The following is a 27,440-nucleotide window of genomic DNA, read 5'->3' as shown; positions in this document are numbered from 1 at the left end:
GCAGTAACAGGGCGGCAGGAGGCGCTGTGAAGTGCCAGTGGAAGGTGCGGGAATGCAGGGCGCTGGGTGGCCCCGGCGGGGCGCAGTGCGGGACGCACCGCGGCGCAGGGCGGCCTCAGGGTACAGCAGGGGGCGCTGCGGAGTCGCGGCCGGCGCGTCCCGGGCCCCCGGCGGAGCACACCTGGGCAGGTGGGGGAGGCCCGGGGGGCGGGGCTCCAGGGGCGGGGCCCAGGTCCGGCCCACAAGAGCCAGAGGCGGCGGCGGCGGCGGCGGCGGCGGGATGCTCTCGCTGGCCGGGCGGCAGGACGCAGCGCACGCGGATCGCGCGCACGGGACCGAGCCAGGTGAGCCTACCAGGCCGGGTCGCACCGGTGGGGGGCGCCAGGCACCGGGGCGGCCGCGGGGCCGTGGCTTCTCGGGCGGCGTCGGCGCGGTGGGTGGCGGAGCGGGCATCAGCCCGGGCTGCCTCCGGAGTGGGATGCTGGGGCGCCTCCCCAGTCCGTGCGGGTCCAGGCAGCTGCCCGGGACGCGGAGCTGGGCGACAGGCGTGTCTGGGCGACTCGGGAACAGGGTCGGGGGCAGCGCGTCGCCTGGTCTCTCCGCCCAGCACCTGTGCAGCCCCGTCCTGGGCCTCGGTGACCTCGCTTGACCACGGCTGTTCCCCTTTCCCTCCGGGGTGACTGTGGTTGCAGAAAGAAGCAAACACTTGAGTCGCGCTGGATTCCGCACACGGGCTTCTGCCCCAGCACGGCTGCGGTCGCCCTGTGGGGGCGGGCCCGGGGCGGCGGAGTCGGGGGCGGGGGAGGGGGAGGCTCAGTCCCGAGCCCAGAGCCTGATGCTTGGAAGCCAGGTGAGGTCGGGGTAAGGGGTAAGCCAGGGGCGCAGGGGGGGAGTCGCTGTCCTGAGCAGCCCTGCAATTTGTTTTTTTTTTTTTATTATTTATTTTTTTAAGGATTTATTTATTTATGATAGACATAGAGAGAGAGAGGCAGAGACATAGGAGGAGGGAGAAGCAGGCTCCACGCAGGGAGCCCGACGCGGGACTCGATCCCGGGGCTCCAGGATCGCGCCCTGGGCCAAAGGCAGGCGCTAAACCGCTGAGCCACCCAGGGATCCCCAGCCCTGCACTTTGAAAAAACTCCTTTGAATCTTGCTGTGTGGCTTTGGGCCATCACTCTGCACCTCAGTTTCCTCCCCTGTGAAATGGGCACAGTACTAGTACCTCATATAATTAGAGTGAGCGTTAAACAAGGTAATGTGTAAAAAAGAGCTGCGTAGGGCGGCTGGGAGTAGAAAGGGCTCAATAAACGATAGCCGCTATTATTGCCGCTCTTGCTATTATTGTCATTATTACTATCTGAGGAGTAGCACAGCTAGTAGTTGAGTGTGGACTCCTGAGTTCAAATCCCAGCTCAGCCACTTTCTAGTGTGACCTTGGACAAACTACTGAACTTTTCAGGGTCTCCCTTTCTTTCTTCCTTTCTCTCTTTCTTTCTTTTTCTTTCTTTCTTTCTTTCTTTCTTTCTTTCTTTCTTTCTTTCTTTCTTTCTTTCTCTCTCTCTTTCTCTTTCTTTCTTTCTTTCTTTCTTTCTTTCTTTCTTTCTTTCTTTCTTTCTTTTTCTTTCTTCATGAGAGACACAGAGAGAGACAGAGACACAGGCAGAGGGAGAAGCAGGCTTCTGGCAGGAGCCCAACATGGGACTCGATCCTGGAACTCTGGGATCATGTCCTGAGCCAAAGGCACTCAACCACTGAGCCACCTGGGCATCCCTCTTTCTTTCTTTCTTTCTTTCTTTCTTTCTTTCTTTCTTTCTTTCTTTCTTTCTTTCTTTCTGATTTTATTTATTTATTTTTGAAAGACACAGAGAAAGAGGCCAAGACATAGGCAGAGGGAGAAGCAGGCTCCCTGCAGGGAGCCTGATGTGGGACTCTATCCTAGGACCCTGGGATCATGACCTGAACCAAAGGCAGATGTTCAGCCACTGAGCCACCCAGGTGTCCCATCAGGGTCTCCATTTCATTTGTATAATGGGGGGAATGAGGATGCCTACCTCAGAAGTCTATTGTGGAAATGAAATGAGTTAATACCTGTAAAGTACTTTATTTTTTTATATATTTTTAAAAACATTTTATTTATTTATTCATGAGAAACAGAGAGATAGAGAGAGAGGCAGAGACACAGGCAGAGGGAGAAGCAGGCTCCATGCAGGGAGCCTGACATGGACTCTATCCGGGGTCTTCAGGATCACACCCTGGGCTGAAGGCAGGCACTAACCCGCTGAGCCACCAGGGCTGCCCTGTAAAGTACTTTAAAGAGTGAGAGCTCTGTGTCAGCAATAGGTTCTTCCTCAAAGGCATCATGTTTAATCAAGCAGCACAACCTAGTAGTAACCACAACCTTGCTTTGCTTTGAAGTTGACACACTCGTTTGTGTGAACATTTATCTGTTTTGTGATGAGCAAGATGGTTTTGCTTCTTTCACTTGTGTCTTCAGTGACATCCGTGGCTGATCCAGTGGGGCCAAGGTCAGTCCTGGAGAAGGAGCTGATGGGGCACAGGGACCCCAGGGATTATCTTCAGTGAGGAGTTAGAGACAGGAGTGTCCAGAATCTGTGATTCTGAACATTACCCAGAGGAGAAAACCTTCCCTGGGTTGCAGTTTTATTTGACAGGAAATTGAACCTGGACCCAGGGTGGGTTTTTTTTTTTAATATTTTTAAATAAATTTTATTTATTTATTTAAGAGAGAACACAGTGGGGAGAGGACAGAGGGACAAGTAGACTTCACGCTGAGTGTGGAGTGCCAGGTGAGGCTCTGTCCCAGGGCCCGAAACTCAGGACCTGAGCCGAAGTAAGAGGTTTAAGCGACCGAGCAACCCACGTGTGTCCCTGGACCCAGGTTTTTAAAACAAACAAACAAACTTGTTAACTTTTTTTGCTTTTGGATTGTACTGAGAGAAGAGGTAGGGATGAGAAATATTTTCAATGACAAAACAAAATAAGTTACATTCTTCTTGCCAAGCAGCTAACAGCATAATTTTGAGAGTTGAGGTTCCCTCCATCCCAGTAAGGTCATATGCACCTGGGAGGGGGTGCTGTCAGAGGGAGTGGCTGACTCTGGACATCTCACTGACCCCTCCACCCCCAGCACTCTTATTTCCTTTACATCATAAACTTGAAACCCATTAACATCATAACCTTGAAAGCCTCCCACCTTTGCCCCAGCTCCCCAATTTGGACAATACCCCCAATTTGGACAATTTGGGGTCAGAGTGGAGAAAAAGTAACTCCTGAAGTCCAGAATCCTGCCTGAAGAACTTGATGGGGCCAACTAAAGTCCTTGTCCCAGACATAGGCCTTCTGGGACATGGGGACCACCCTGTCTATCCTACTACAGATTAAGGTATTCTCTACTTTGCCTCTGTCACTAATGGTAACATAGGAGGCAGAGTTTCCATATACCTCCCCTCCCCCTTACCAGGGCTCAATACTGTTGGGGGGTGGTTACATTGACTCTCCAGAGTTTGGAAATTAAATAGCTCAGGATCCCTTCTCTTTCCTTCTTCCTTGGGGAAGGGACAGCATCCAGCACACCAGGCCTCTGAAAAGCATACACGACAGTGGTGAAGGTTAAAAGATTCCAATACGGGCAGCCCCGGTGGCTCAATGGTTTAGCGCTGCCTTGGGCTGGGGTTGTGATCCTGGAGACCTGGGATCGAGTCCCGCGTCAGGCTCCCTGCATGGAGCCTGCTTCTCCCTCTACCTGCGTCTCTGCCTCTCTCTCTTTCTCTCTCTCTCTTTCTCTGTGTGTCTCTATGAATAAATAAAATCTTTAAAAAAAAAAGATTCCAATCCAGTTCCTCCACTTACTAGCGGTGTGGTCTTCTACTCCACCTCTCTGAGCTCATTCTCCTCCTCTATAATATGAAGTTAATAGTAGTGGTTGTTGAAACACAAAATGAAGTAGATGTAGATTATATGTATATATAGAGAGAGACTGTATATATTTATGAGACTAGTGAAAGTTTATATATTATAACCATGACTCTCTCTATAAATATATATATATACAATATATATAATATACAATATACACATATTAGTTCATTTCTTTTTTTTTTAAGATTTTGTTTATTCATGAGAGACACAGAGAGAGGCAAAGACATAGGCAGGAGGAGAAGCAGGATCCCCACAGGGGATCCAACAGTCGATGTTGGACTCGATCCCAGGACCCCGGGATCACACCCTGAGCCGAAGACAGATGCTCAACCACTGAGCCACCCGAGGGTCCCCTAATAGTTCATCTCTAGAAAGAATGTTGTTCCATGTTGTAGTGTCTGCGATTGAAATGCATCATGTACACTGATGAATGTGGTCATTTTCTTTCCAACACTTTCCCCCAAACAAAGCTGTTATTTAATCAAAGTGTATTCCCTTAGTTAGTGATATCTTAGAATCATCGATATATGGCACAGCACCTGGCAAATATTAAGTGGCCCATAGTTGTGGACTACTGTTTAGAAGGTGCTCTAGAAACACTGAATGCTTGACTGTAAAGAGAAGTTAAACAGAAATGAAACAGAAACTCTACTTGCAGGAAAAGCAGAGGGGGGAAAAGCCTAGAAAACATGGCAAGAGTGACCAAACAGGATCTAAGTTGGCTACCAAGAAATTCTCTTGGTAGATTATATCTGCTGGAAAAGATTTGCAGGGCACTTGCTCAGTGCCAGACACTGAGCCAGGTGCCAGGGTGGGCAAGTGTGATAGGAATGCTGCCCCAAGGGGGCAGGCTGAAGGAAGCCATAAGGTACAGGCCTCCTGTTCTAAATATGGGGGAGCGTGGTAAGAGTGGTATAGAGGCCGATGTGCAGAGGGCTCCTGCTCCAGGTACCCAGAGGAAAGGCTCCTCAAAGCTGTCCAGTGATTCACAGGTGAAACCGCACCCTGCGCCCCCACACAGCTGGGCATGGGGGCTGCAAGAGGGGGAGGCAGCCCTTTGGCAGCTGCCAAGGCCAAAACATCAAATATCCTGCAAAAGGGGCAGGGACCTCAGAATGTGGACTATCCAGCCCCCAGAGGGAAAAAGGCGGGTGGCCTCCGATGGCACATGGGCTGGTGTCTCCCAGAGTCTGGCCTCCAGGAAAAGGCCAGCTGATCGGTGAGGGGGTGTGAGCTCACCTGCTTTGCCTCTCCACCCCTCCAGCTTGCTTGCCCCTCTGTGTCCCCTCCTCGCCATGGCTCCTGGAGAGAAGATCAAAGCCAAAATCAAGAAGAATCTGCCGGTGAGGGGGCCCCAGGCGCCTACGATCAAAGAGCTAATGCGGTGGTACTGCCTGAACACCAACACGCACGGCTGTCGCCGCATCGTGGTGTCCCGCGGCCGCCTGCGTCGCCTGCTCTGGATTCTGTTCACGCTCACCGCCGTGGCCCTTATCTTCTGGCAGTGTGCGCTCCTCGTGGCCTCCTTCTACACCGTCTCTGTCTCCATCAAAGTCCACTTCCAGAAGCTGGATTTTCCTGCTGTCACCATCTGCAACATCAACCCTTACAAGTAAGAGGCAGGAGCAGGGCTAGGCTGTGGGGGCCGGGCAGAGGCCCAAGGCCCTCTCCACAGTGGCCCGCGCCAGCCCACACACATGCTTGTGACAAACCTGAATTCGATGCCAATCTTGGTAAACTCTCTCTCCCAGGTGTTAAATCTGTACCAAGTTTCCTATCAGCCATTTTTGAGGTTGGACTAGCTCAGGACAGATAGGAGGGGGAGGCGGAGGGTCAGTTGCACTTGGAGGTTGGGCCTGGGATGCACTAGGGCCGCCCCCCAGCCCGGGCACGTGTGCACGCACACACACAGGCACGGGCATGCTCAGCCCAGCTTAGCCATTTCCCCTGAGCTCTGTAGGCTTACATCCTCACTCTCCCCGAAATGTGAGCTGGAGGCTGACTCAGAAGTGACACCCAGCTGACTTCCGGAAGAATCTCAGCTGCCCCAAACCCTCATCTGAGTGAACCCAGCCCCACTAATTGAGATCACTGGGCTCTGGGTAGGATCAGCCCTCCGTGCTGCCCTATTGTCTGCCGAGGGCCTGTTCTAAATGGGTCACTGGAGTCCTGCTTGGGATTATTGAAAACTGATCTGTGAGGCAGGTCAGAATCCGGCCGAATTCGTCTGAGCAGGTGTGGGTGTGGGGATTAGGGAGGAGCAGGGGAGGAAGATAATCAAAGGAAACCAACTGGTCAAAATCAGAATCAGGTCTAAGACTCATTCTCCGCCTGAGTCCTTTGACTCATTCTTCATCTCAGAGTCTTTCTGTCTCTCCCTCCCTCTCTTCATCCATCGCTTGTTCCACAACAATTTACTCAGCACCTACAAGTCATCAGGCAGTGTGCTAGAGTCTGGGGCATAGGACCAAACAACCCAACAGTCTTTGTCCTAGTAGAACTGAGTTACAGTGGAGAAGTGAAATATTATTATTATTATTTTTTAAGAATTTATTTATTCATTCATGAGAGACACACAGAGACAGGCAGAGACACAAGGAGAGGGAGAAGCAGGCTCCCCGCAGAGAGCCCGATGCGGGACTTGATCCGGGCACTCCAGATCACGCCCTGAGCCAAAGGCAGACACCCAACTGCTGAGCCACCCAGGCATCCCGAGAAGTGAAATATTAACAAATATAATTGCACTGATAAAAATCAATAGTGAATATTTATGCACACACAGACACAGGATAAACACATTGAATCTTGGTAATGATCCTATTTCACAGATGAGAAAACTGAGACACGAAAGGCTTAGATGATTTTTCTGGGGTCACAAATCCAGAACCAGGATGGGGAACTGGACCCCAGGTAGTTTGGCTCCGGAATTTATACACTCAGCCACTGTGCTGTGTCACCTGGTCACAGAGCAAGGGGCAGAGAGAGGAGAGAGGGGGGCAGCTAGGAGGGAGATCAGGACTACTTGTATTATGAAAACTTAAAGATGGTGTTATGCTTCATACAGTCACCTGTATTATTCTTTTGTGTTCTTAGGGGTTGTCAAGGTGACAGTTATACATCTTCCCTCCCAGCACTGATTCAAGGGGAATCAGCGGGCAGGGACAAGTGTGCTTGGTGGAGACGGAGCCTGTGCCCTGGACAGACTTCCAGTTAGCAGCTATTGTCTGCACTGTAATTGTCCTCACTGTGGCTGGTTTATGGGAGGCACCTGACAGTCACCACTCCAGAAATGCTGGTTGGGGCAAACTCACCAACACACCCCGAGAGCAAGCAGATGGTAGTGGCAGAAATGAAGCCATGAGAAGTCACACAAGGGTCACGCAGGAGCGTGTCACCGTTTATTTAAGCCAATAGTCACTTTGGATGGGGCTTAGTCTCCTTGGCCAAGCAGGCAGCGGAGAAGTGGCCCAAGGCTGAACGCCCTGACGGAAAGCAGAGGGGGAGAAGGGCCAGCTTCCCCTTCCCCTGACTCTTTCCCACCTTGGCAGGTACAGTGTGGTGCGGGACCTTCTAGCTGACTTGGAACAGGAGACCAGAGTGGCCTTAAAGACTCTGTATGGCTTTCCGGAGAATACGTCTCGAAAACGTCGAGAGGCAGAGTCCTGGAGCTCGGCTTGGGAGGGCACACGGCCCAAATTCCTCAGACTGGTCCCACTGATGGTTTTCAGTCAGGATGAGACCAGCCAGGCCAGGGACTTCCTCACAGGGCGGAAGCGGAAATTCAGCGGGCGCATCATTCACAAGGCATCGGATGCCATGCACGTCCACGCATCTAAGGAGGTGGTGGGATTCCAACTGGTGAGATGCACGTCCTCACAGCTGGGGGCGTGGGATGGGCTGCAGAGGGTAGGTCCAGGAAAGTTTCTGCTTTGCCATTGGCCCTCTGGTCCTACCCAAAGAAATACACCCAGTTAAGGGTGAATTTTCTACAGGTAACTAAAACTGACTTGGGTAATACTCAGCAGGGAAAAAAAATGTCTTAGAAAGGGACCAGAAGCTCACAGAGACCTCTCAAAGGACAGAAATTAGGGAAGATTGGGGATCTAGGTGGAAAGAAATGGTGGAAAGTCATTTCACATACGGCTGCTGGATTAAATAAACTTCAACTATTTTCAGGCTTTTTACTATTCCATCCATAAAGGCGATTCAAATCCTGTCTTGGTCAAGCTTTGATCATCTAAAGGCTAATGGAGGGTGAGGCATCATGGTAGACAGTCTCATCAGACTGTATCCAACAGAGGAAAGGACGTTCCACCAAAGCAAAATTAGGATGCAGACCCTGAAGGGATAAAATAGATAAGAAATAGCAGAAATACCTGATGTCCCCTTCAGCACTTGCCTTTGTGAGGTGCTAGAGCCTGGCTTTTCATCTCTCCTTCCTGGTCCCATTTGAGGGGCTCTGAAGAAGCAGCCATTCACCAAAATCAAATTCCATTAGTGTCCTGGGCAAAGTCATTCAGTCACCCTACCTCTCCATGCCCCAGACACTTCTGTAGGATGAGATACTGCTTCTATGTCTTATACCCAGCTTGCTAATTGTGGGACCTCCGAGCACCAATTACAAATTCTGAAAAAATGACCTTTTCTTAATCGTTGAGACCTTTCCTGGCTGTTTTCATGAGATACCTGCTCCGTAATCCTCAAGAGCAAAATCAATCCTTCAATGTCCGTTTGAGAGTTTCCATACTGTGTGATGAGAACGTCTGGCACATACGACAGTCTCCCTATAAGGCTCTCATTATTATATATTTTAAATGCTAGTCCTCCCAACTACTCTGTGAGGTTGGGAAGGATGGGCATTCTAGCCAACATTTGGTAGGTGAGATAATGGAGCCATAATGCTTTGGCCAAGATCCTGCAGAGAAATCATGTTGGAGTCTGGGCAAGCATCCAGATTTCTAGACTGCTGAGCCAATAGGAAATGGCTAGAGGTGTGTAGTAAGTCAGTTGCCATAATCAACCATAACCTGGATATCTGGAGATGCTAAAGAAACTGGTTTTTCTTCTTAACTGGTGAGCAGTCATAGGGAGTTGTGACAGTGAGACTCTGTCCTACGCTCAGCCCCTTCTTGGTCCTTGAGGCTGATCTCTCTCAGCCCCTGGAAGTAAGAGGAAGCCCATCCTTGCTTCAGGTGTCTCTACTGTCCCCCCTGAGTGTCTGGTCTAGAGCCCCAGTTCCTCTTCCTTACCGTCCTTCTGAAAGCCAGTGGTAGTGCCAATGGCTTCAGCCTGCTGTCTTGTCTTATTCACAGTGTTCAAATGACACATCCCACTGTACCCTCTACACCTTCAGCTCGGGGGTCAATGCCATCCAGGAGTGGTACAAGTTGCACTACATGAACATCATGGCACAGGTCCCCCTGGAGAAGAAAATCAACATGAGCTACTCTGCTGAGGAGCTGCTGGTCACTTGCCTCTTTGATGGGGTGTCTTGCGATGCCAGGTGAGGAGGGGATTGTGCTGTCTTAGCTCCCTAGGACTGAGGGGCTTGGAGCTCCAAGCCCCTTGCCTGCACCTGCAGCTCAGTTGGTGGGCTTGTGAGCAAAAGATGCTCTTCTCATTGACCCTGCCCTTTGGAAAACAGCTTACATGGGAACTAGGCTCTAGAGTCAGTGAGGAAGATAGAGATGGCATAGAGTCAAAGTATCCATAGAATAAATTATTAATAAAAACAGAGTGTTGATGGTATGTCTATAACCTTGCATGCTACCATCATGCACACTGATGATGGAGAACCACTGACCTAGCACAGAGGAAGGAATGAAGGAAGGAAGGAAAGGTGGGAAAGAGAGGAAGAAAGGTCTATGTACAGATGGGTGATCCCTCAAACCTTTCTGCCTTTAAGTAAGTTAACCCTCAGAGCCCTGGTGGTGACTGAGCAGTGAAGGGACATTCTAGAGTGTTCTGCCTCTCCAAAAGGCTTGTTTCATTATTTTTAAACACTAAGCCATATATATATATATATATATCCATATCCCTATATATAAGTAGGGATATTGGTCCTTATGGAGCTGAGTAATTGGAATCATGTCTGCCTGAGGGTTGAGTTCTAAAGTCAGTATAAGGACACATGTGATGCATTCCTTCTCAGGGGATCATTTCCTTGTATTGGGATGGAAAAATATCACATGCTGGCCAAGAAATTCACAAGTAGAAGAATTTGGGGCAGACATATGGCAGAAGGAGTGCCATGTTGGGAGGAGACAGATGAGAGGATTAAGAGAGGGAACAAAGCAGAGAATAGACCTTCATCAATGTGTGTCAGCCTGGATGAGGAAGCGCTTTGTGGTTTATCAAATGAGAGGTGGAGAAAGTAAGTCATGTCTAATGTCTATTGTCCATAAAAGAGACTTAGCCCCATAAGCACTGCCCATCCAGCCACCAGGCTCAGGGGCACGAGGGGAGTTGCTACCAAAGTTCCTTCTGACCCGTATTCTTCCTCATAGGAACTTCACGCTTTTCCACCATCCAATGTATGGGAATTGCTACACGTTCAACAACAGAGAGAATGAGACTATCCTCAGCACGTCCATGGGGGGCAGTGAATATGGTAAGGAAGCCTGCACCAACAGGGAGCATGCTGGCAGCAGGACAGTTGGGGTGCTCCAGCCTTCCAGAAATGTGGGATCTCTCCACCTGGCCAGCAACCAGGGACACCACTTCCCCTTTGACTGCAGTGTTTCCATCAGCATTCATGTTAGCTCCTTTTTTTGGTGCCTGTTTTCCTTGTTGACATCTCCTCTTTACTTTTGGGAGAGAGCAACAGTGACATCACTGGAAAATCACTCTGCTTTATGCTTGTAGCTGGAATGAGTAACGCAGGGCAGGCAGCTTTCAGGTGGACTTGAACCCAGAAGTTCAAGGAAGGCAAATATACCTTTATCTTGGTTAAGATAACACATTCTGGAGCCCGAACCGTGCTCTGCCACTCACTGTGTGACCCCATGCAAGTTACTGCACTTCATCTACAAAGTGGGAATCGTAATCATATGTCTGCTGTAAGGTTACTGAGGGGACTTAATATATGTATTGTGCTTAGAGTAAGTCCTGGCACACACTGTATCGGTCTGCTCAGGCTGTGTAACAAAATATCACAGACTGAGTAGCCTAAAAAACTGATATTTCTGTTCTGTTCTGGAGGCGAGGGGCCCAGGGTCAAGATGCTGGTGAATTTGGTTTTTTGTGAGACCTTTCTTCCTGGCTTGCAGATGGCTGCCTTTCTGCCGTGTCTTCACCTGGGCTTTCCTCTGTGGGAGGCAGAGAGAGTGAAAGAGAGAGAGAACGAGCTCTGGTATCTCCTATTCTCCTAAGGACACCAGTCCTATGGGATCGAGGCTCACCTCATGACTTCACTTAACCTTAATTACCTCCCTAAAGGCCCTGTCTCCCATAATCTCACATTATGGGGTAGGATTTCAATATATGAATTTAGAGGGAGGGAAACACAATTCGGTCCTCAACACACATGAAACACATCATAAATGCTAGTAGTTACTACTACTACCACCACCACCACTAATAATACCATTATGAGGGGATCCCTGGGTGGCTCAGCGGTTTGGCGCCTGCCTTTGGCCCAGGGCATGATCCTGGAGTCCTGGGATCGAGTCCCACATCGGGCTCCCTGCATGGAGACTGCTTCTCCCTCTGCCTGTGTCTCTGCCTCTCTCTCTGTGTGAGAGTGAATGAAAGAATAAAAATCTTTAAAAAAAAAAAAAAACCATTATGACCTCCAGTACTCCTACTACCGCTGTTCAGCTACTGGAAGGCAGGAACAGATGGGCCTGGCTTACCCACAAGAGGAATTTTTGCAGTCCTCAGCAAATTGAACACAATTTGATATGCAGATGAGGTTCTGCTACATATGTGCTGTGTGACCTTGAACAAATCACTTACCTGCTCTGTGCTCTGGTTCCTTTATGGAAGGAAATGGAAGAAGTCAGAATGAACTCTCAAAGTTTTCTTCTTTCAATCCGTATCGGCCCTGCTCATTTGCTCATTCACCAAACATTTATTGAGTACCTGCTGCATGCCAGGTCCTCTTTGAGGTGTCAGAGATACTGAGGTCAACAGATGCCATCTCTGCATCCAGGGAGCTTGAATTCAGTGGGGGAAGGACAGATAACAAACGAATGAACAAACACGTAGACATTTTCTGCTTATAAATCCTAATGAGGGCTATGAGGAAAGTCAGGTAGTGAAGGGGAAGGGGGTACTGGAGTCAGGATGGGGGTTTTCTTTCAAATGAAGTGTCTTTGAGAAGAGTTAGTTAGGGGTGAGAAGATCCAAAGTAAGGTCCACAGAAGAGCATGTAGGGCACTTAACAAGTACGAAAATCCTGGAAGGAAATGAATTCAATGTGCTGTAGAAACAGAAAGATGTCCAGGGTGCCTGGAGCTTCTTGAGAGCACAGGGAGGGGAATGAGGAGGGGAAATGTAGGCAGGGCTGCATCATCGTAGATGTGACAGCCATAGTCAGGTTGATGGATTTTATTCCACGGAATTCCCATGTATCCAATGAGATGCCACTGAAAGGCTTTAGGCAAGGGAGTGACCTGATCTGATTTCCAATTTTATTATACTTCTTATTTTTAAAAAAGATTTATTTATTTATTTGAGAGAGACAGGCAGAGGGGCAGAGGGAGAGAGTCTCAAGCAGATGCCATGCTGAGTTCAGACCCTGACGCAGGGCTCTATCTCATGACCTTGAGATCACGACCTGAGCCAAAACCAAGAGTCGGATGCTCAACCGACAGTGCCACCCAGGTGCCCCTGAGCTCCAATTTTCAAAGGTCCTTCTGGCTGCTGGATGCAGAACACCCTGCAGGGGTAGGAGCTGGAGTGTGGAGAGGAGTTAGACCCGTGATCAAATACAGCATTAGTGCTTTTCTATAAGGGTTTTAGCAGCCACAGCACTGCATGTCCCTTTGGATGCTCTGCAGAGCTCCCTATGTCAAAGGACCACGTGGAGATGCATGTCTGGGGCAAGGTAGCAGTTATTGCTCAGCAGAACTGTGGCCGTGATGCAGTTTTGGGGCACACGGCAGTGAGCAAGTCAGGCACCATTGCACCATCCCCTTCTCCACGAAGGTCTCAGTCTAGCCCTGTCCATCATTTACTTGTTGGAAATGCCCATGTCTTGGTTTTGAGATTCCCAAAGCAGCGGAAGAGGTAGGCTACCACCAGGGAGTGTTTAACGAGCCTTTGACCACAGTAGCCATGTATCCTCCCAGGGCTGCAGGTCATCTTGTACATAAACGAAGAGGAATACAACCCCTTCCTGGTGTCCTCCACCGGGGCTAAGGTGATTGTCCATCGGCAGGACGAATATCCCTTCATCGAGGACGTGGGAACAGAGATCGAGACTGCCATGGCCACCTCCATAGGGATGCACCTGGTAAGAGAATATTCTGATTCCTGTAGGGGTGGCTAGGAGAACAGCTTTTTTTTTTTTTTTTTTTTCAAGGATAAACAATAAGGTACAGCTTATGGAAAAGTGTGTTGGTTTCAAAAGGAAGCATCGTCCTGTGTTTGCTAATAGTCCCTGCAATGGTCATTCCAGCAGTTATGCTAAAGGCTGTCTCTGTATCTTCTCTATGGACAAGCGAGGACACAGGATGGCATTTTGGGAAAGAATTGAAGTAACCTTGCTTGTTGCAAAGACAGACACTAACTAGCACTTATGGAACCTGTGCATCAGACACTAACTATATTTGTCACTAATGGAAATAGAGCAGATTTTTAAAAAAATATTATTTTTTTTAGGATCTTATTTATTTATTCATGAGTGACACACAGAGAGAGACAGAGAGACACAGGCAGAGGGAGAAGCAGGCTCCACACAGGGAGCCCGACATGGGACTCGATCCCAGGACTCCAGAATCATGCCCTGGGCTGAAGGCAGATGCTCAACCACTGAGCCACCCAGGTGTCCTTTTTTTTTTTTTTTTTGAAATAGAGCAGATTAACACCTTTCTTTCTGGGCTGCTTGAAAGATATCTGAAGCATATAAACCACTCCTTAATGGCTAATGGGAAGTCACTGGGCCATCGGAGCTCTATTTAGCCAATCATACCTCCACCAATTTCACCTCATTTATCAAGAACTATTCTCCCTCAACTCTTTGACCTTCTCTGACCTCACTGGGTGCCAAAAACACTCATACCTGTCAACAGAAGCACATCTCTGCAGATGTCCGCTCCCTGAGTCAACTATGCCCAATGGAAGCAGAAGGGCAAGGTGAGGAGGAGTGCGCCCCCAGCCACTCCACTACCTAGGCAATCTTCTTGTTTGCAGGACTGAGGTCTTTTTATGCCAGTAACTCTCCACCTTTTGTCTTCATTCCTTGCAAATCTATCCTCCAGAGCAGTGGTTTCCAAACCTGACTGATCATCGGACTAAGATCCATTGAATCAGAATCTCTGAGGGATGTGTCCAAGATCCGTGTTTTTACCAAACTCTGGTGATTATTCTAAGAGGCAGAAAACTCAGGAACCTCAGCTTTAGAAAGTTGAGTGGTTCAACAGGAGAGGAGAAGCAGTGTGTCTTCCTAAGCAAAAGCAAAGCTAGAATGACAAAAGCTTTATTTTTAAAATTTTTAAAAAGATTTTAGTTATGTATTTGAGCGAGAACAACCAGTGGATTGGGGTAGAGGGAAAGAGAAAGAGAGAGAGAGAGAGGGAGAGAGAGAGAGAGAGAAGCAGACTCCCTGCTGAGCAGGAAGCCTGATGTGGGACTTGATCCCAAGACCTGGAGATCACAACCTGAGCAGACACTCAACCAACAAAGCCACCCAGGCACCCCTAGAATGACAAAAACTTTAGCACAGCCATAAACGATGGCTTCGTTTGGGGTTATAAAGTGATATAGTGAGCACTGGGAGTATATCCATCCATTATTTATCCATTCAACAAGCATTATCTGAGCACCTTTACGTGCTGGACACTGGGACCATATCAAAGTGTAAGACTCTGTCACTGTCTGGTCGGAGCTTAGAATCTGCCAAAAAATTGCACAAATGATTAATTATAATCATCATCAGTGCTAGCAAGGAGAAATGCAGGATGCACGAGAACATATCAGAGGAATGGCTCACCTACTTTTTTTAATGGGGGGAAGTGGGGGAGTTCAAGGAGTGCTTTCCTAAGGAGGCAATATTTAAGTTGAAACAGCCTAGATGATGAACTGACACGGTGCCATTCCAGAGGAAATCTGTGGCTCCAGTGCCCCATCAAACGGACAATCCTGGACAAGAGAAACAACCAGGATGGTTCCCTGGAACCCGGGTGCTCTCGGGAGACATGTTCCAAAGTGTGACATTTGTTGCAACATGAGAAGTGTCCTGTACCAACTTGGACTGTGTGGATACGGATTGCTCCTCCCCCCGACAAATAACCTTGAGCCCCAAGCTACGAGACCATGACTTGGAAAAACTTTAGGGTATCGCTTAAGGCTCGAGGTAATTGATTGTTCTAGTCCCCAGAATTGCAAAACTCCCAAATAGGAATAGTGAATGTTTTCACCCAACATTTCCCGTGCAGTTTTATTTGCAGCCTGAATAATGATTCGGGACTTGCAGTACATCCTATATCCTTTAAAAACTTTTATGACCTCTCTTTTTGCCCTCTCCATCCCTTCAGCCCCTCACAGTGTCTGCAGGCCTGGAGATGAGGATCAAGAGGTTGGACAAGTGCAAGAACTCAGGACTTCTACCCTTCTACCCTCTGATTTCCTTCTCTGAGCTTAGAAATACCCACCACCTTGTTAAGAAAGAAAATGTTTTCTTTAACAGCGGTGGGTAAACAAAGACATGGGTGGGTTTTCTGCTACACCTAACTTAAGACATATAGAACCAAAGCGACAGAGCAGGGTCAGTCAGCTCTCTTTTTGATTTATGAGTATTTGGAACAACAAAAGGTAATCTTAGGGATTATAAGAGGTCAGCGTGGGGTCACTAAGAATAAGTACAAACAAACTAGACTTCCTTCCTTTCTTCTTTATTTGTTATTTGTTTATTTTTTTTTCTAGACAGACATGTGAAGCTGGTAGACACAATCACTTGGTTAAAACATTTTCCTTCATTTAGTGAGGGACTGTGTGTCCAAAGCACTGGAAATTCAGAAATGAATACAACAGAACACCTGCCTTTAAAGATCTTATCTTTAAGACAACACAGCTTTGCAACACAGTTCCCAGCCCCATGGGAACAGAGACATTCTCTGTCTTGTTTCCAGGCTCAGTTCTTAGGACATAGTAGATGCTCAGCAAATAACGTTGGATGGACAGATGGATGTATGGATGGATGGACAGATGGTTGGGAGCCCAGAGAGCAGCTGTTGGTGAAGGCTTCCTAGTGATAGAGTCTTGAAAGACAAGTGTCAGGCAAATAGTTTTGTCCAAACGAAGGGCAAAGCAATTACAAAGGGGTCACAGGAAGGATTTTAAACCAAGCAGTAAAACTTTCTGAGAAATCGCTGTCTGGGGGCCGCCTAGGTGGCTCAATGGTTGAGTATCTGCCTTTGGCTCAGGTCGTGATCTCAGGGTCCTGGAATCAAATCCACATCAGTCTCCCCACAGGGGGCCTGTTTCTTCTTCTGCTTACATCTCTGCCTCTCTCTCTCTCTCTCTCTCTCTGTCTCTCATGAATAAATAAATAAAATCTTAAAGAAAAAAAAAAGGAAAGAAAGAAATCTCTTTGGCTGAAGCATAGTCATGATAAAGTAGCCAAGATGAATAATCAAGATACTTGAGGCAGCATATTTACAGTAATCCCAGAAAGAAATGATGAGGCTCCTAGCTGAAGCCATGGCTGGGGGGATGAGCATAAGTGAATGGATTTGAGAGATACTCCAGCATGGAAGCAACAGGGCTTGACATCCAAGGTCAATGAGGAAAGGCTTCACTGAAAGGGAAATTATATTAATATTTAGGTTTTGGCTTGGGATAGTGGGGTGGACAGAGGTGCCAGGCTCAGAATTAGGGAATGCAAGAGGAGGGATAAGTTTGTGGGGGAAGATGACCACTTCAATTTGGGACATACCTAAGCTGTTGTGCCTTTAGGAAATCCAGGTGAGAAGGTCCAGAGATGCTATGAACCTGGAGCTCAGGAGAAAAACAGAGGTGGGGTGGAGGGGTGGGCATCTAGCATAATTTTAGACTTGGAAGTAAATGCCATCACCCAAGACCTGAGACAGAATGTAAATATGTAAGGGCTGAGCAGGAGGAAAATGGAGAAATAGAGGCAGAGAATGAGGAGTAGAAGCCAGGAAGAATTTGGTGTCAGATAAATCAAAGAAGAGGGTTTCAAGGAAGGTGTGAGCCAAAAGTGCCAAATGCAGCTGAGAGGTCAATCAAGATAAAAGACAAAAGGTGCTCTCTGGGAGATCACCAGTATTCTTTGCCAGAGCAGTTTTCGGTGGAAGGAGCGGAACAGAAACCAAAGTATGTTGAGCTGGTCATGAATGGGAGATGAGGAAGTGGACAAGGGTAGACAACTCACCCAGGGTGGTGTGGAGCCAGATCTTGGAGAAAGGGGAGACTTCATTGTCATTGCAAACCCTATTGTGCATTTTTAATCTATAAACACAAGCACGCCTCTTTTCGCAAGCATATGCATAACAGGGATTAAGTGCCCAGGTTTGTACTTTGGTTGTATAATCTCAATGTCTCAGTTACCTCATCTGTGAAATGGGGATGATAATAATAATGTGACTTTATGGGCTGATGAGAATTCAATGAGTAGACTCATGTGAAGCACTTGGAACAGTGCTTCGTATGTAGTAAGTGTTCCAAAAATATTGGCTGCTACTGTACTTTTTATTTTTAGGAAGAGATGTGAAGGAAAGGAAAATTAAGTTTGAAGCTAAAAGAGAGGTTAGGAAAATTTTTCTTGGCGTTGGTGACACCTTCCTCCTTTCTGAGACATTGATCTCTTCCATACATAAAGAGCATAATGAGTACTAGTTATTTGCCATATGTATTACAAGTATCTTTCCCGGTTTGTGCTTTCCTTTTCGTTTTCTTTATGCTACTGTTTTACATGCAAATACTTCAGATGTTTACATAGTCGAAATCTTTGTTTTCTTCTTTAGTCATTATGCTTATTGAGGATTTTCCTTCCTTGAGATCAGATACTGAGCTGAGTTACCTTCCAGTTATTTTATTATTTCAATTAATACTTTAATTCACTAGAATGTTTTTTCTGCAGGATGTGAAGTTGAGATAGAATGCTCTACTTCCTGCAAAGAGTTAACAGTAGTCCTCACTTCATATATTGAGGAATTCTTTTGTTCCTCCATTGATTCAAAGTATCAACTTTGCCATACACAAATAAATCTTATAATTTATTATAATATAAAAAACAGAACAAAAGCAAAAGGAGAGTTAAACCACCCATAATTCCATCTAGGGCATCATTCTGCTGCCTGGGCTTTTCCCTGGCACAGTTCATACCTTTAAATAGGTGAGCTGAGGGGCACCTGGGTGGCCCAGTCAGGTAAGCATCTGACTTTGGCTCAGGTCATGATCTCAGGGTCCTGGCATCCAGCCCCTGGGGGAAGCTTAGAGGGTGGCATTGAGTTGAAGTGCCCTCCACAGAAGCCACTGTTAGCATCTTTGTACACCAGGGCCCAGCCAGCCGTGGCATGTTCTAGACACCCTGAATCTGTTAGCCACCCTGCTATTGGAGGAATGGAGTAAGTCTGTTTATTCTGTACTGATGCAGAAAGATACTTACTCTTTATTGTTAGCGAGAAGGGGAGATTGCAGGGCCAAGGGAGTGTATGAGTACGGATATGTCTGTCTGCCTGTCTCTCTGTCTGTGTATCTGGGATCAGATCTGCTCCTCTCCTAGGGAAGAGAGGAGACCACGTGGTTACTTTTCCCTTTGCTTCTGTTTAAATGTTTTAAAATGGGCTCTGTTCATTGCCCTCAAGGTCCCTGCAGTTAATTGGGGGAGACTAATGGAGAGCAGATGGATTACAATACAAACAGAAGGAGATTACAGCTACTTGAGTTGGCTACATTTTCTACCTGGGTCAAACTTCTTGATTCCACCCTCCCCCCAGCCCCCATCCCCTTTCTGTCTATCTGGCCACTCTTCAAGGAAAAAAAAGATTTTCTTCCTCTCACAAATCTGTCATCGATTTCCCCCTTTTCTCCCACTCTCAGGAAAAACAAAAAACAAAACAAAACAATACAACCCCCCCCCCAAGAAAACTGGCTATAAACTGGTCACAATTTATATTCAGTTATCATATCCCTTAGGAGACATTATACTTTTTTAAAATTTATTTTTATATTTTTTAAAGGTTTTATTTATGTATTCATGGAGAGACAGAGACATAGACAAAGAGAGAGGCAGAGACATCGACAGAGGGAGAAGCAGGTGGCTTCTCCCTGTGGGGAGCCTTATGTGGGCCTCAATCCCAGGACCCTAGGATCACGCCCTGAGCCAAAGGCAGATGCTCAACCACTGAGCTACTCAGGTGCCCCATTCTTTTTTTTTTTTTTTAATTGGCTTGTCTGGATTGTTTATTTGCAGTGACAAATAGTAACCAGAGCCAAATGTAGTATACCACAATGAAACATTATTTCAGAAGGTTTTTGAACTATGAATTATGATTCTCTCACCTCCTCTGATCAGGGTATCGTCATTCTACTCTATTGGGCATTCCTTGACCCTCTCCAAGAAAGTCAATTTTCCCAAGTCAACTTCTGGGACCAAAATACAAGAGGGTAGGAAATGGGTCCTTCCCTGGAAGGAGGATCTCATGAAGCACACAGCCACTGCTTATCTTTTTTCCCCTCCTGCCCTCTCCCAGTGGATTCTCCAAAGGCTTACTACCATTTCAAAATCCAAATCCAGATTTCGCAGCATGGAGTCTGCCATGATTTGGTTTTGGCCTCCCTCTCTGTCTCCATCCTTCTCGTGCTGCCTTCCAGCCACCCTGGCTCTACCCCACGCCAGCCTTTGCTGCTTCTTTTGCCTTACCCCCTTCCTCCACGTCTGAGCAAATCCAGCTCTTTCTTGCCATTCCTTTTTGAGCCAACATGTTCCTTTCTCAAAGACACCTGCCCTGATCACTCTTGGAAAGACTGTACCCCTCCCCCCAAGCCCTCCAGTCCCTCTTCCCAGTTTCACTGATCACTGGCCCTAATTATCCACTTATCGGATGCATTTCTTTGCCTCTTGATTGTCTGTCTACCCCACTAGAAAGTAAGCATGAGAGCAGGGAGCTTGTCCATACTGATCATTGTTGAGTCCCCAGTGCCTAGAAGAGTACCAGGCATCTGGTAGGTGCTCAGTAAATATTTGCTAAATGACGAAGTGCTCAGCTACCAGGGGTGTCCCCATCTGGATCCTGGGGCAAGATAGGGCTGAATGTGTGCTGCTGTGATTTCAGACGGAGTCCTTCAAGCTGAGCGAACCCTACAGCCAGTGCACGGAGGATGGGAGTGACGTGCCAATCAGTAATATCTACAATGCTGCATACTCCCTCCAGGTATGGGCGGAGGGGGCCCTCAGCCCTGGGCTGTGGCCTGGACCCAGGAGACAGCTATCTGGAGGCTGGGGTGTGTCTGGGACCAGGAACTCTGGTGATGATTCCTGGGGTTCATCCAAAGACCTCAAGAACAAACAATGCCAGTGGCTTGTAATCTTCTGCAGCCTGTCTGTAACGAGAGCCGAATTGATTGAGGTTTGGGTGGAACACAATGTACAGCCGAGACAGGCCTGCTTCCCTAAATAGGCCTTGGCAAGTGAGGGACGGGAGAGAAGCAGTCTGGGAGAGACATGCGCTGAGCGGTTGGGATCCTGGCTTCTGGGCCTCTTCCTGCCCCTCGCTAGCTGATGTCCTTGAGCCAGTGATGTCATCCTCAGCAATCACAGGGAGGATTGGATCAGGGGCTGCCAACTGGCAGCTCCCTGGCTCCTTCCAGCCTGCACACCTAGTTTTTCTGGCCCAGGTGGCCGTTTAAAAGTCAGGGACTTTCATATAAAAACCTAGATTTCTAGCCTCTCTTAAAAAACAAGGTCTGGCAACATGGGGGCCCATATGCCTGCAGTATAAACAGTGGGTGGAGTTGCCCCATTAAAAGACGCGTGTGTTCTCATTCACTGTAGTCCCCACCAGCCCCTAGTGCACTACCTGTATCACTGACCCCTGAAAGCATTTGAGTGTTCAACCCTTGAGAGCCATCCCCTTATGCCTTCTCTTACATTCTGGGAGTCTGCAGTTCCCCTCCTACGGGGAAGCTCAGAGTTCATGAAAATCACCCGAGGCAGAGTAAAAAGAGCAGGTGTTCCTATGCCCTGAGTCCCCTATAGCTTACATCAGAGCTGAGCTGGAAGGTGGTAGGGACGCTAAGTGAGAAGAGACTGCTGGTCAAAGACTGTCCACTTGTAATAAAAATACAATCAAACTGAATTCAAGACCAAGAGAAAAGAAAAAAGGTCAGTTCGTTGGAAAGACACGCCTGGTTAATATTTAGTGAGAGGCTACCATGTTCAAACACCTTACAGATATCAATTCACTTCCTGCTCACAACCACCTCGTGAAGTAGGTACTGTTAGACTTATTTCAATGGTGAAGAAACCAGTACATCAGAGAAGTTAAGGAAGTCGCTGAGGTCACACAGCTGGGGCATGGCAAACCGGGATTTGGAGCCATTGCCATGAGTTTTCATGCTATAAGCTTTGTGGATATATTTTTTTAAGATTTTACTTATTTACTTATTCGTGAGAGACACAGAGAGAGGCAGAGACATAGGCAGAGGGAGAAATAGGCTCCCTGCAGGGAGCCCGATGCAGGACTCGATCCCAGGATCCTGGGATCACAACTTGAGCCAAAGGCAGATGCTCAACCACTGAGCCACCCAGGTGCCCAAGCTTTGTGGATATTGTGGTGGCTTATGATGCCCAAGGATCCAGTGTTGAGGGACTGGACCTGAGAACAGAAGAGTTGGGGACCATGTTTCTCTCTGTTTCTTGGCATCTGCTCCAATGTCCCCTCCTCCCATGTCAGCACTCAAATGCAATTGGGAAAGGATTGCCCCGGGTCCAGCCCCAGCACAGCCTGTTCTCCACAACTCAGCCGAAATTCTCCATAACTTTTTTACCTTGGTCCCTTTGGTGTCAAGGCCACCCCTGGCCCAATCAGCTGTGCCATGAGGGACCCATCTACGCTGTCTGCCAAGCGTGGCTGTGGGAAGCTGATCCTCTGGATGCGGGTTGTGTAGAGAGGGGAGCTCTTTGGCGTCCGTGTGCAAGGAGGTTAAGGGAATCCTTGGGCTTCGTCTTTCAGATCTGCCTTCACTCGTGCTTCCAGACAAAGATGGTGGAGAAATGTGGGTGTGCCCAGTACAGCCAGCCCCTGCCTCCGACAGCCAACTACTGCAACTATCAGCAGCACCCCAACTGGAGTAAGTGAGACCCAGCCAGGGGCGAGCGTCAGCTCAGCCGCAGCACCAGCCTGTGCTGTGGCCTTTTGCAGGAGGGAGGTAGTGGTAGAGAGATGTGAAGCAGAGTTTCACTCCTGTCCTCAAGCCTGGCTTGAATTCTACTTTCTGATTTGAGGACCTAATGCTGAACCCCAGCCTGGGCTAAGAGGTTGACCACCTCTGTCAACTCCAGGAGGTGGAACTGTTGACAGTACCCTTTTCACAGAACGGATAACTGAGGTTCAGAACGGTTAAGCAACTTGTCCAAAGTCACACAGCCAGGGAATAACAGAGCTAGACTCCAAGCTAGTGCTGCCGACCCCCCGACGGATGTCCTTGACCTCCACAGCATTGTGTCTCCCAACATGGCAAAGCAGCATTTGTTTCCAGAGAGCCAGTGTTTGTAGAAAATGGGAGGAGAAATCATTCAAAAGAGACCCTGGGGGCACCATTGGTGACTCCCAGGAAGGGCGCTGTGGCCCTGCAGCTCACACCACCCTCTGCCTTGTCCCTCAGTGTACTGCTACTACGAGCTACACCAGGCCTTTGTCAGAGAAGAGCTGGGCTGCCAGTCGGTGTGCCGGGAAGCCTGCAGGTGAGTGGGCCTGGGAGGATGGGATACACCGGGCTGGGCCAGGTCGGGCTGCCCACGCTCACTCTGTGCCCTTCCTCCCTTAGCTTCAAGGAGTGGACACTGACCACCAGTCTGGCACAGTGGCCATCTGTGGTTTCCGAGGTAAGTTCTCCTGGCCCGTCTCTGCCCTCACATCCTCAGCTCTACCTGTGTCCTCCAGCCTCAGGGGAGATGCACAGGGGAGGCCAGGTGGGGGGCTGAGGCCCACAGAGGAGGCCCACAGCCTGGCCCTGGCCTCACTAGGCATCCCCAGGTCATGCCTTCTTTCTCCATTGCAGAAATGGTTGCTGCCTGTTCTCACTTGGGACCAAGGCCAGCAAATAAAGAAAAAACTCAACAAGTAAGTGGACCTTCGCCCTGTTTCTTCTGCCTCGTCTGGCTGTGGGCCCCAGCCTCCTCACCTGCTTCCTCACTGCCATACCCTCTCTTTTTCATGTATTCCTTTCTTTATTCAACAAATATTGATTGAGCTCGTGTCAGGAGCCAGGCCCTGATTTAGGCCTGGAGTTCTCAAACGTTTTGACCATAACCCACAGTATGAAAACAGTTTTCCATTGATTATATAAATGAGATAAAAAGTCTCATGTAACAGCCCTTCCTTATGATGTACAAAGCATTTAGGCCGATCTTCAGACGCTGCAAACCAGTAGAGCCAAATCAACTGTTTACGTCCATTCCAATGATCATGACACCATTCTAAATGATTAGTGCCTGTATCAGTTGACAAAGACTTTGAACATCCCTGTGGCTGAGATCTGATATTTCCTATCCTGCTTTGCTTTCTAAAAAGTACTGGTCATGGCCTAGGAAGTTGGTTTCATGGCTTCCTGATACATCTTGACCAAGTTCGAAAAAAATACTCCTCTGAGCCCCACAGCTTCTGATCTCACCTAAATTGTCCACACCAAAATTCACTTCCAAGGGAGCTTTAGCCAAAATAAGCCAGGCCAGAGTTCAGGGACCCCAGGGAATGGAGACAAAGGTGTAAGAGAGGATGGGGGACTTGCCATGGGACCTCACATCTCTCTGGGCCATTCCCATCTCCACAGAGCCCAGCATTGGGCCTCGCCCAGTGGAGGTCAGACTAGCCTCCAATATTTATTGAATATCCCCTAGGTGCCAGGTGCTGTGTGCAGTGCTGGGGATACCATGATGACTGAGCAGACATGATCCCGGCCCCCAATGTGCTTATGGTCTAGTCATTAAAATAGACTTTGACCAAGCAATTGCAAACTATTAAACCAAGCATCGCATGCAAGGCAGTGACCCCTAGACCAAATGCAGCTCCACAAAAGGGATCTGTTACTTCTGGCTTTCCTTAAAAGATCAGAAGTTCTGGAAATATTTTTTTTTTTTTAATTTACGATAGTCACACACAGAGAGAGAGAGAGAGAGAGAGAGAGAGAGGCAGAGACACAGGCAGAGGGAGAAGCAGGCTCCATGCACCAGGAGCCCGACGTGGGATTTGATCCCGGGTCTCCAGGATCGCGCCCTGGGCCAAAGGCAGGCGCCAAACCTCTGCGCCACCCAGGGTTCCCAGAAGTTCTGGAAATAGCAAACCTCTCTTCTTGCATAGTACGAAAGAGCTGAGTAATAGCTGCCCCTTTGACATAGGCATGGGCTTTCCAGCTTGCCACAGTTCTATCAGGAGGCAATTTAGTACAGTGGCTTACAGCATAGACTTTGAAGCCAGATTTATCCAAGTCTGAATAGCAGTGCATTCTTGGATAAGTTACTTAACCAACTGGGGTCTTGGTTTCCACATCTATAAAATGGGGATGATTAAAACATAGCTACATAGGGTTGTTTTGAATATTAAACGAGGTAATTCACATAAGGCATTTAGAATGGTTGGTGGTGGGGATACCTGGGTGGCTCAGCGGTTTAGCACCTGCCTTCAGCCCAGAGCGTGATCCTGGAGTCCTAGGATGGAGTTCCACGTCAGGCTCCTTGCACAGAGCCTCCTTCTCCCTCTGCCTGTGTCTCTGCCTCTCTCTCTCTCTCTCTGTGTGTGTGTCTATCATGAATAAATAAAACCTTAAAAAAAAAAAAAAGGAATGGTTGGTGGCAACACAGGAAGTGTCCAATAAATGCTGGCTGTTATTATGGTCATTATCATTTCCTTATACCCAGCCTACCTCACTCATTTACATTACCTGCATGTCTCCTGTACATATTTGAGATTGCAATCAAATAATCACAATGTCAGGGCTTAATAAAGAACAGGGAGCTAGGGGAGTATATAGCAGGGTGGGCTGACTTAGTCTGGAGAGTGGGAAATGGTTTTGAGGGGAATGAGTGACCTGAAAAACCAGACCCAGGCTGGGGATGTGGTCTAGGGTACAGACGGAGCCCCATGGGCTGGGTTCCAGGACCCCCAGGAAGCTCAGGGCTTGGGCTGTGCTGGGGGTTGGGCAGAAGGGCTGGCATTTGGTAGAACCCAAAGGTGCCTGACTCACCTTGGCCCCGCCTGTTGGAATTTCTGCAGGACAGACTTGGCCAAACTCTTAATATTCTACAAAGACCTGAACCAGAGATCCATCATGGAGAGCCCTGCCAACAGCGTGAGTATATTCCTTCTGGCACCTGTCCAGGGTCTGCAAATGTGCCCATCCGACAAGCCTCAGGGAGCAGAGTCAGATGCTGGCGATCCAACCTGAGCCGGTAGGGCCGCCATAGGCCAGCCAGGCCTGGGATCGGAGTAGGCAGGGGAAGAAGGAACAGGAAGCCCACCCACTGCTTCCTCCAAACCCATTCAGGGCCAAGACTTGCCAGGGGCTCCCTTAGGAATCGGGGTCCCTGCATGAGACCAACTCGGAAGGAGGGGCCCTCTTAATGATGTGGCTTGACTTCCCTTGCAGATCGAGATGCTTCTGTCCAACTTTGGTGGCCAGCTGGGCCTGTGGATGAGCTGCTCTGTTGTCTGTGTCATTGAGATCATCGAGGTTTTCTTCATTGACTCCCTCTCTATCATCACCCGCCGCCAGTGGCAGAAGGCCAAGGAGTGGTGGGCCCGGAGACATGCTCCCCCCAGCCCTCAGGGCCAAGACAACCCGGGCCTTGATATAGACGATGACCTGCCCACTTTCACCTCCGCATTGCGCCTGCCGCCAGCCCCTGGGACCCAGGTGCCCGGCACACCACCTCCCAGATACAATACCTTGCGTTTGGAGAGGGCCTTCTCCGACCAGCTCACAGATACCCAGGAACCAGCTGAGTCTTGAGGCCGGGAGGAGAAGAGAGATGTAGCTAGGACCCCCAGCCACGGTCTGAGATCTTAGACCCTGTCTCCTGCACATGGAGGGGGACCCTTGGCACCTCCTCTGGGCTCTTCAGAGACATTGACTAAAAGTCTGCTTTGAACAACACAGGGCTTCGGTGTGTGCAGGGGATCCATTGGACCCTGCCCAGCAACCCTCACAGCTGTCCAGGGTGAGAAAGATTTGAAGATTTGGCAGCCCAAACCCCTCGCACATCTGCTCCAGAGAGAGATGGGGGCCAAGGAAATGGTGCTTGCCCGGACAAAGGCCAGAAGTGAAGCCTGACAGAGCTATCACCAGATCCTGAGAGAGAAAGACTCCCCCAAAGCCCCAAGCCTGGAGTTTCACCCACTCCTCCAGCCTGGGTGGGGACATAGGGGGATGACCCGAAGTATCAAGGGCGGACAACCATTGCCTAGTGCCAAAGCCAGAAGGCACCAGCCCTGGAGCTGGAGCTGTCTGTGAATCAGCTGTACTCAGTTTGTGACACTGGGGCCAGGTCTCCTCTGTGCCCTCAGGCAAGGAGCTGGCCCGAGGTCCTCAGAGGGTGTACGGGGCAGAGTGCAATGGGGGATGCCTGGGGGTGTGATGGGAGGTCCTCACTCTGGGAGCAGAGGTGGGGCTATGTCCTCGGCAGTCAAGCCAGTGCTCCGGGTCCCTTACCCAAGCACAGGGACACCCCGGTTAAGAGGTGGCCCAAGGCACAAAGGATCATCTGATAACTCACCTCAGCCTCTCTTCCCCTCCAGGCAGGCCCTTCCTCCCCCACCAGTGGCCTGCCCCTCCCCAACAAGCCAACCACCACTGTCCACCACTTCCATACTCACACCTTCCAACATGATAATACCTAACATGTATTGAGCACACAGGTGTTCAATATTAGCCCAGCAACATTGTGCTGGGTGCTGTTCTAAGCACCTACAGAGATGAGTGTTGGGGATAGCAAACTGCGACCCGCAGGCCAGATCCTGTTTTTGCTCAAGACCTAGGAATGTTTTTTTATTTCACTTTTCAGTGGTTAAAAAGACCAGAAGACTCTTCTGTGACTCGTGGAAATTACATATGATTCAATTTTTCAGTGTCCATAAATAAAGTTTTATTGGCACCCA

At 48.7% G+C, this 27,440-nt stretch overlaps 1 protein-coding gene across 1 annotated transcript; it reads left to right on the top strand.

The window, feature by feature from the left end:
- The first annotated feature begins 259 nt into the window (after window positions 1–259).
- On the top strand, window positions 260–27,440 carry SCNN1G (sodium channel epithelial 1 subunit gamma). Its single transcript, XM_041750406.1, has 13 exons — window positions 260–344; window positions 5,204–5,551; window positions 7,488–7,797; window positions 9,252–9,442; window positions 10,446–10,549; window positions 13,233–13,396; window positions 20,403–20,501; window positions 22,302–22,419; window positions 22,954–23,032; window positions 23,116–23,173; window positions 23,350–23,411; window positions 25,560–25,635; window positions 25,933–27,440. Exons 2-13 carry the CDS (start codon window positions 5,235–5,237, stop codon window positions 26,293–26,295), a joined length of 1,941 nt encoding a protein of 646 aa, XP_041606340.1. The 5' UTR covers window positions 260–344; window positions 5,204–5,234; the 3' UTR covers window positions 26,296–27,440.

The sequence above is a fragment of the Vulpes lagopus genome, chromosome 3, assembly GCF_018345385.1.
Source record: "Vulpes lagopus strain Blue_001 chromosome 3, ASM1834538v1, whole genome shotgun sequence".
Lineage (NCBI taxonomy): Eukaryota > Metazoa > Chordata > Mammalia > Carnivora > Canidae > Vulpes > Vulpes lagopus.
Note: the sequence above shows the minus strand (reverse complement) of the source record. Positions and strands in the feature narration are given on the sequence as shown.

What these genes read in the sequence shown, in the direction of transcription:
- SCNN1G (XM_041750406.1), top strand. Translation starts at nt 5,235, where the DNA reads ATGGCTCCTGGAGAGAAGATCAAAGCCAAAATCAAGAAGAATCTGCCG. An exon ending in GTGTGCCGGGAAGCCTGCAG is followed by an intron (nt 23,033 to 23,115) that starts GTGAGTGGGCCT and finishes TTCCTCCCTTAG; the next exon opens with CTTCAAGGAGTGGACACTGA. An exon ending in ATAAAGAAAAAACTCAACAA is followed by an intron (nt 23,412 to 25,559) that starts GTAAGTGGACCT and finishes GAATTTCTGCAG; the next exon opens with GACAGACTTGGCCAAACTCT.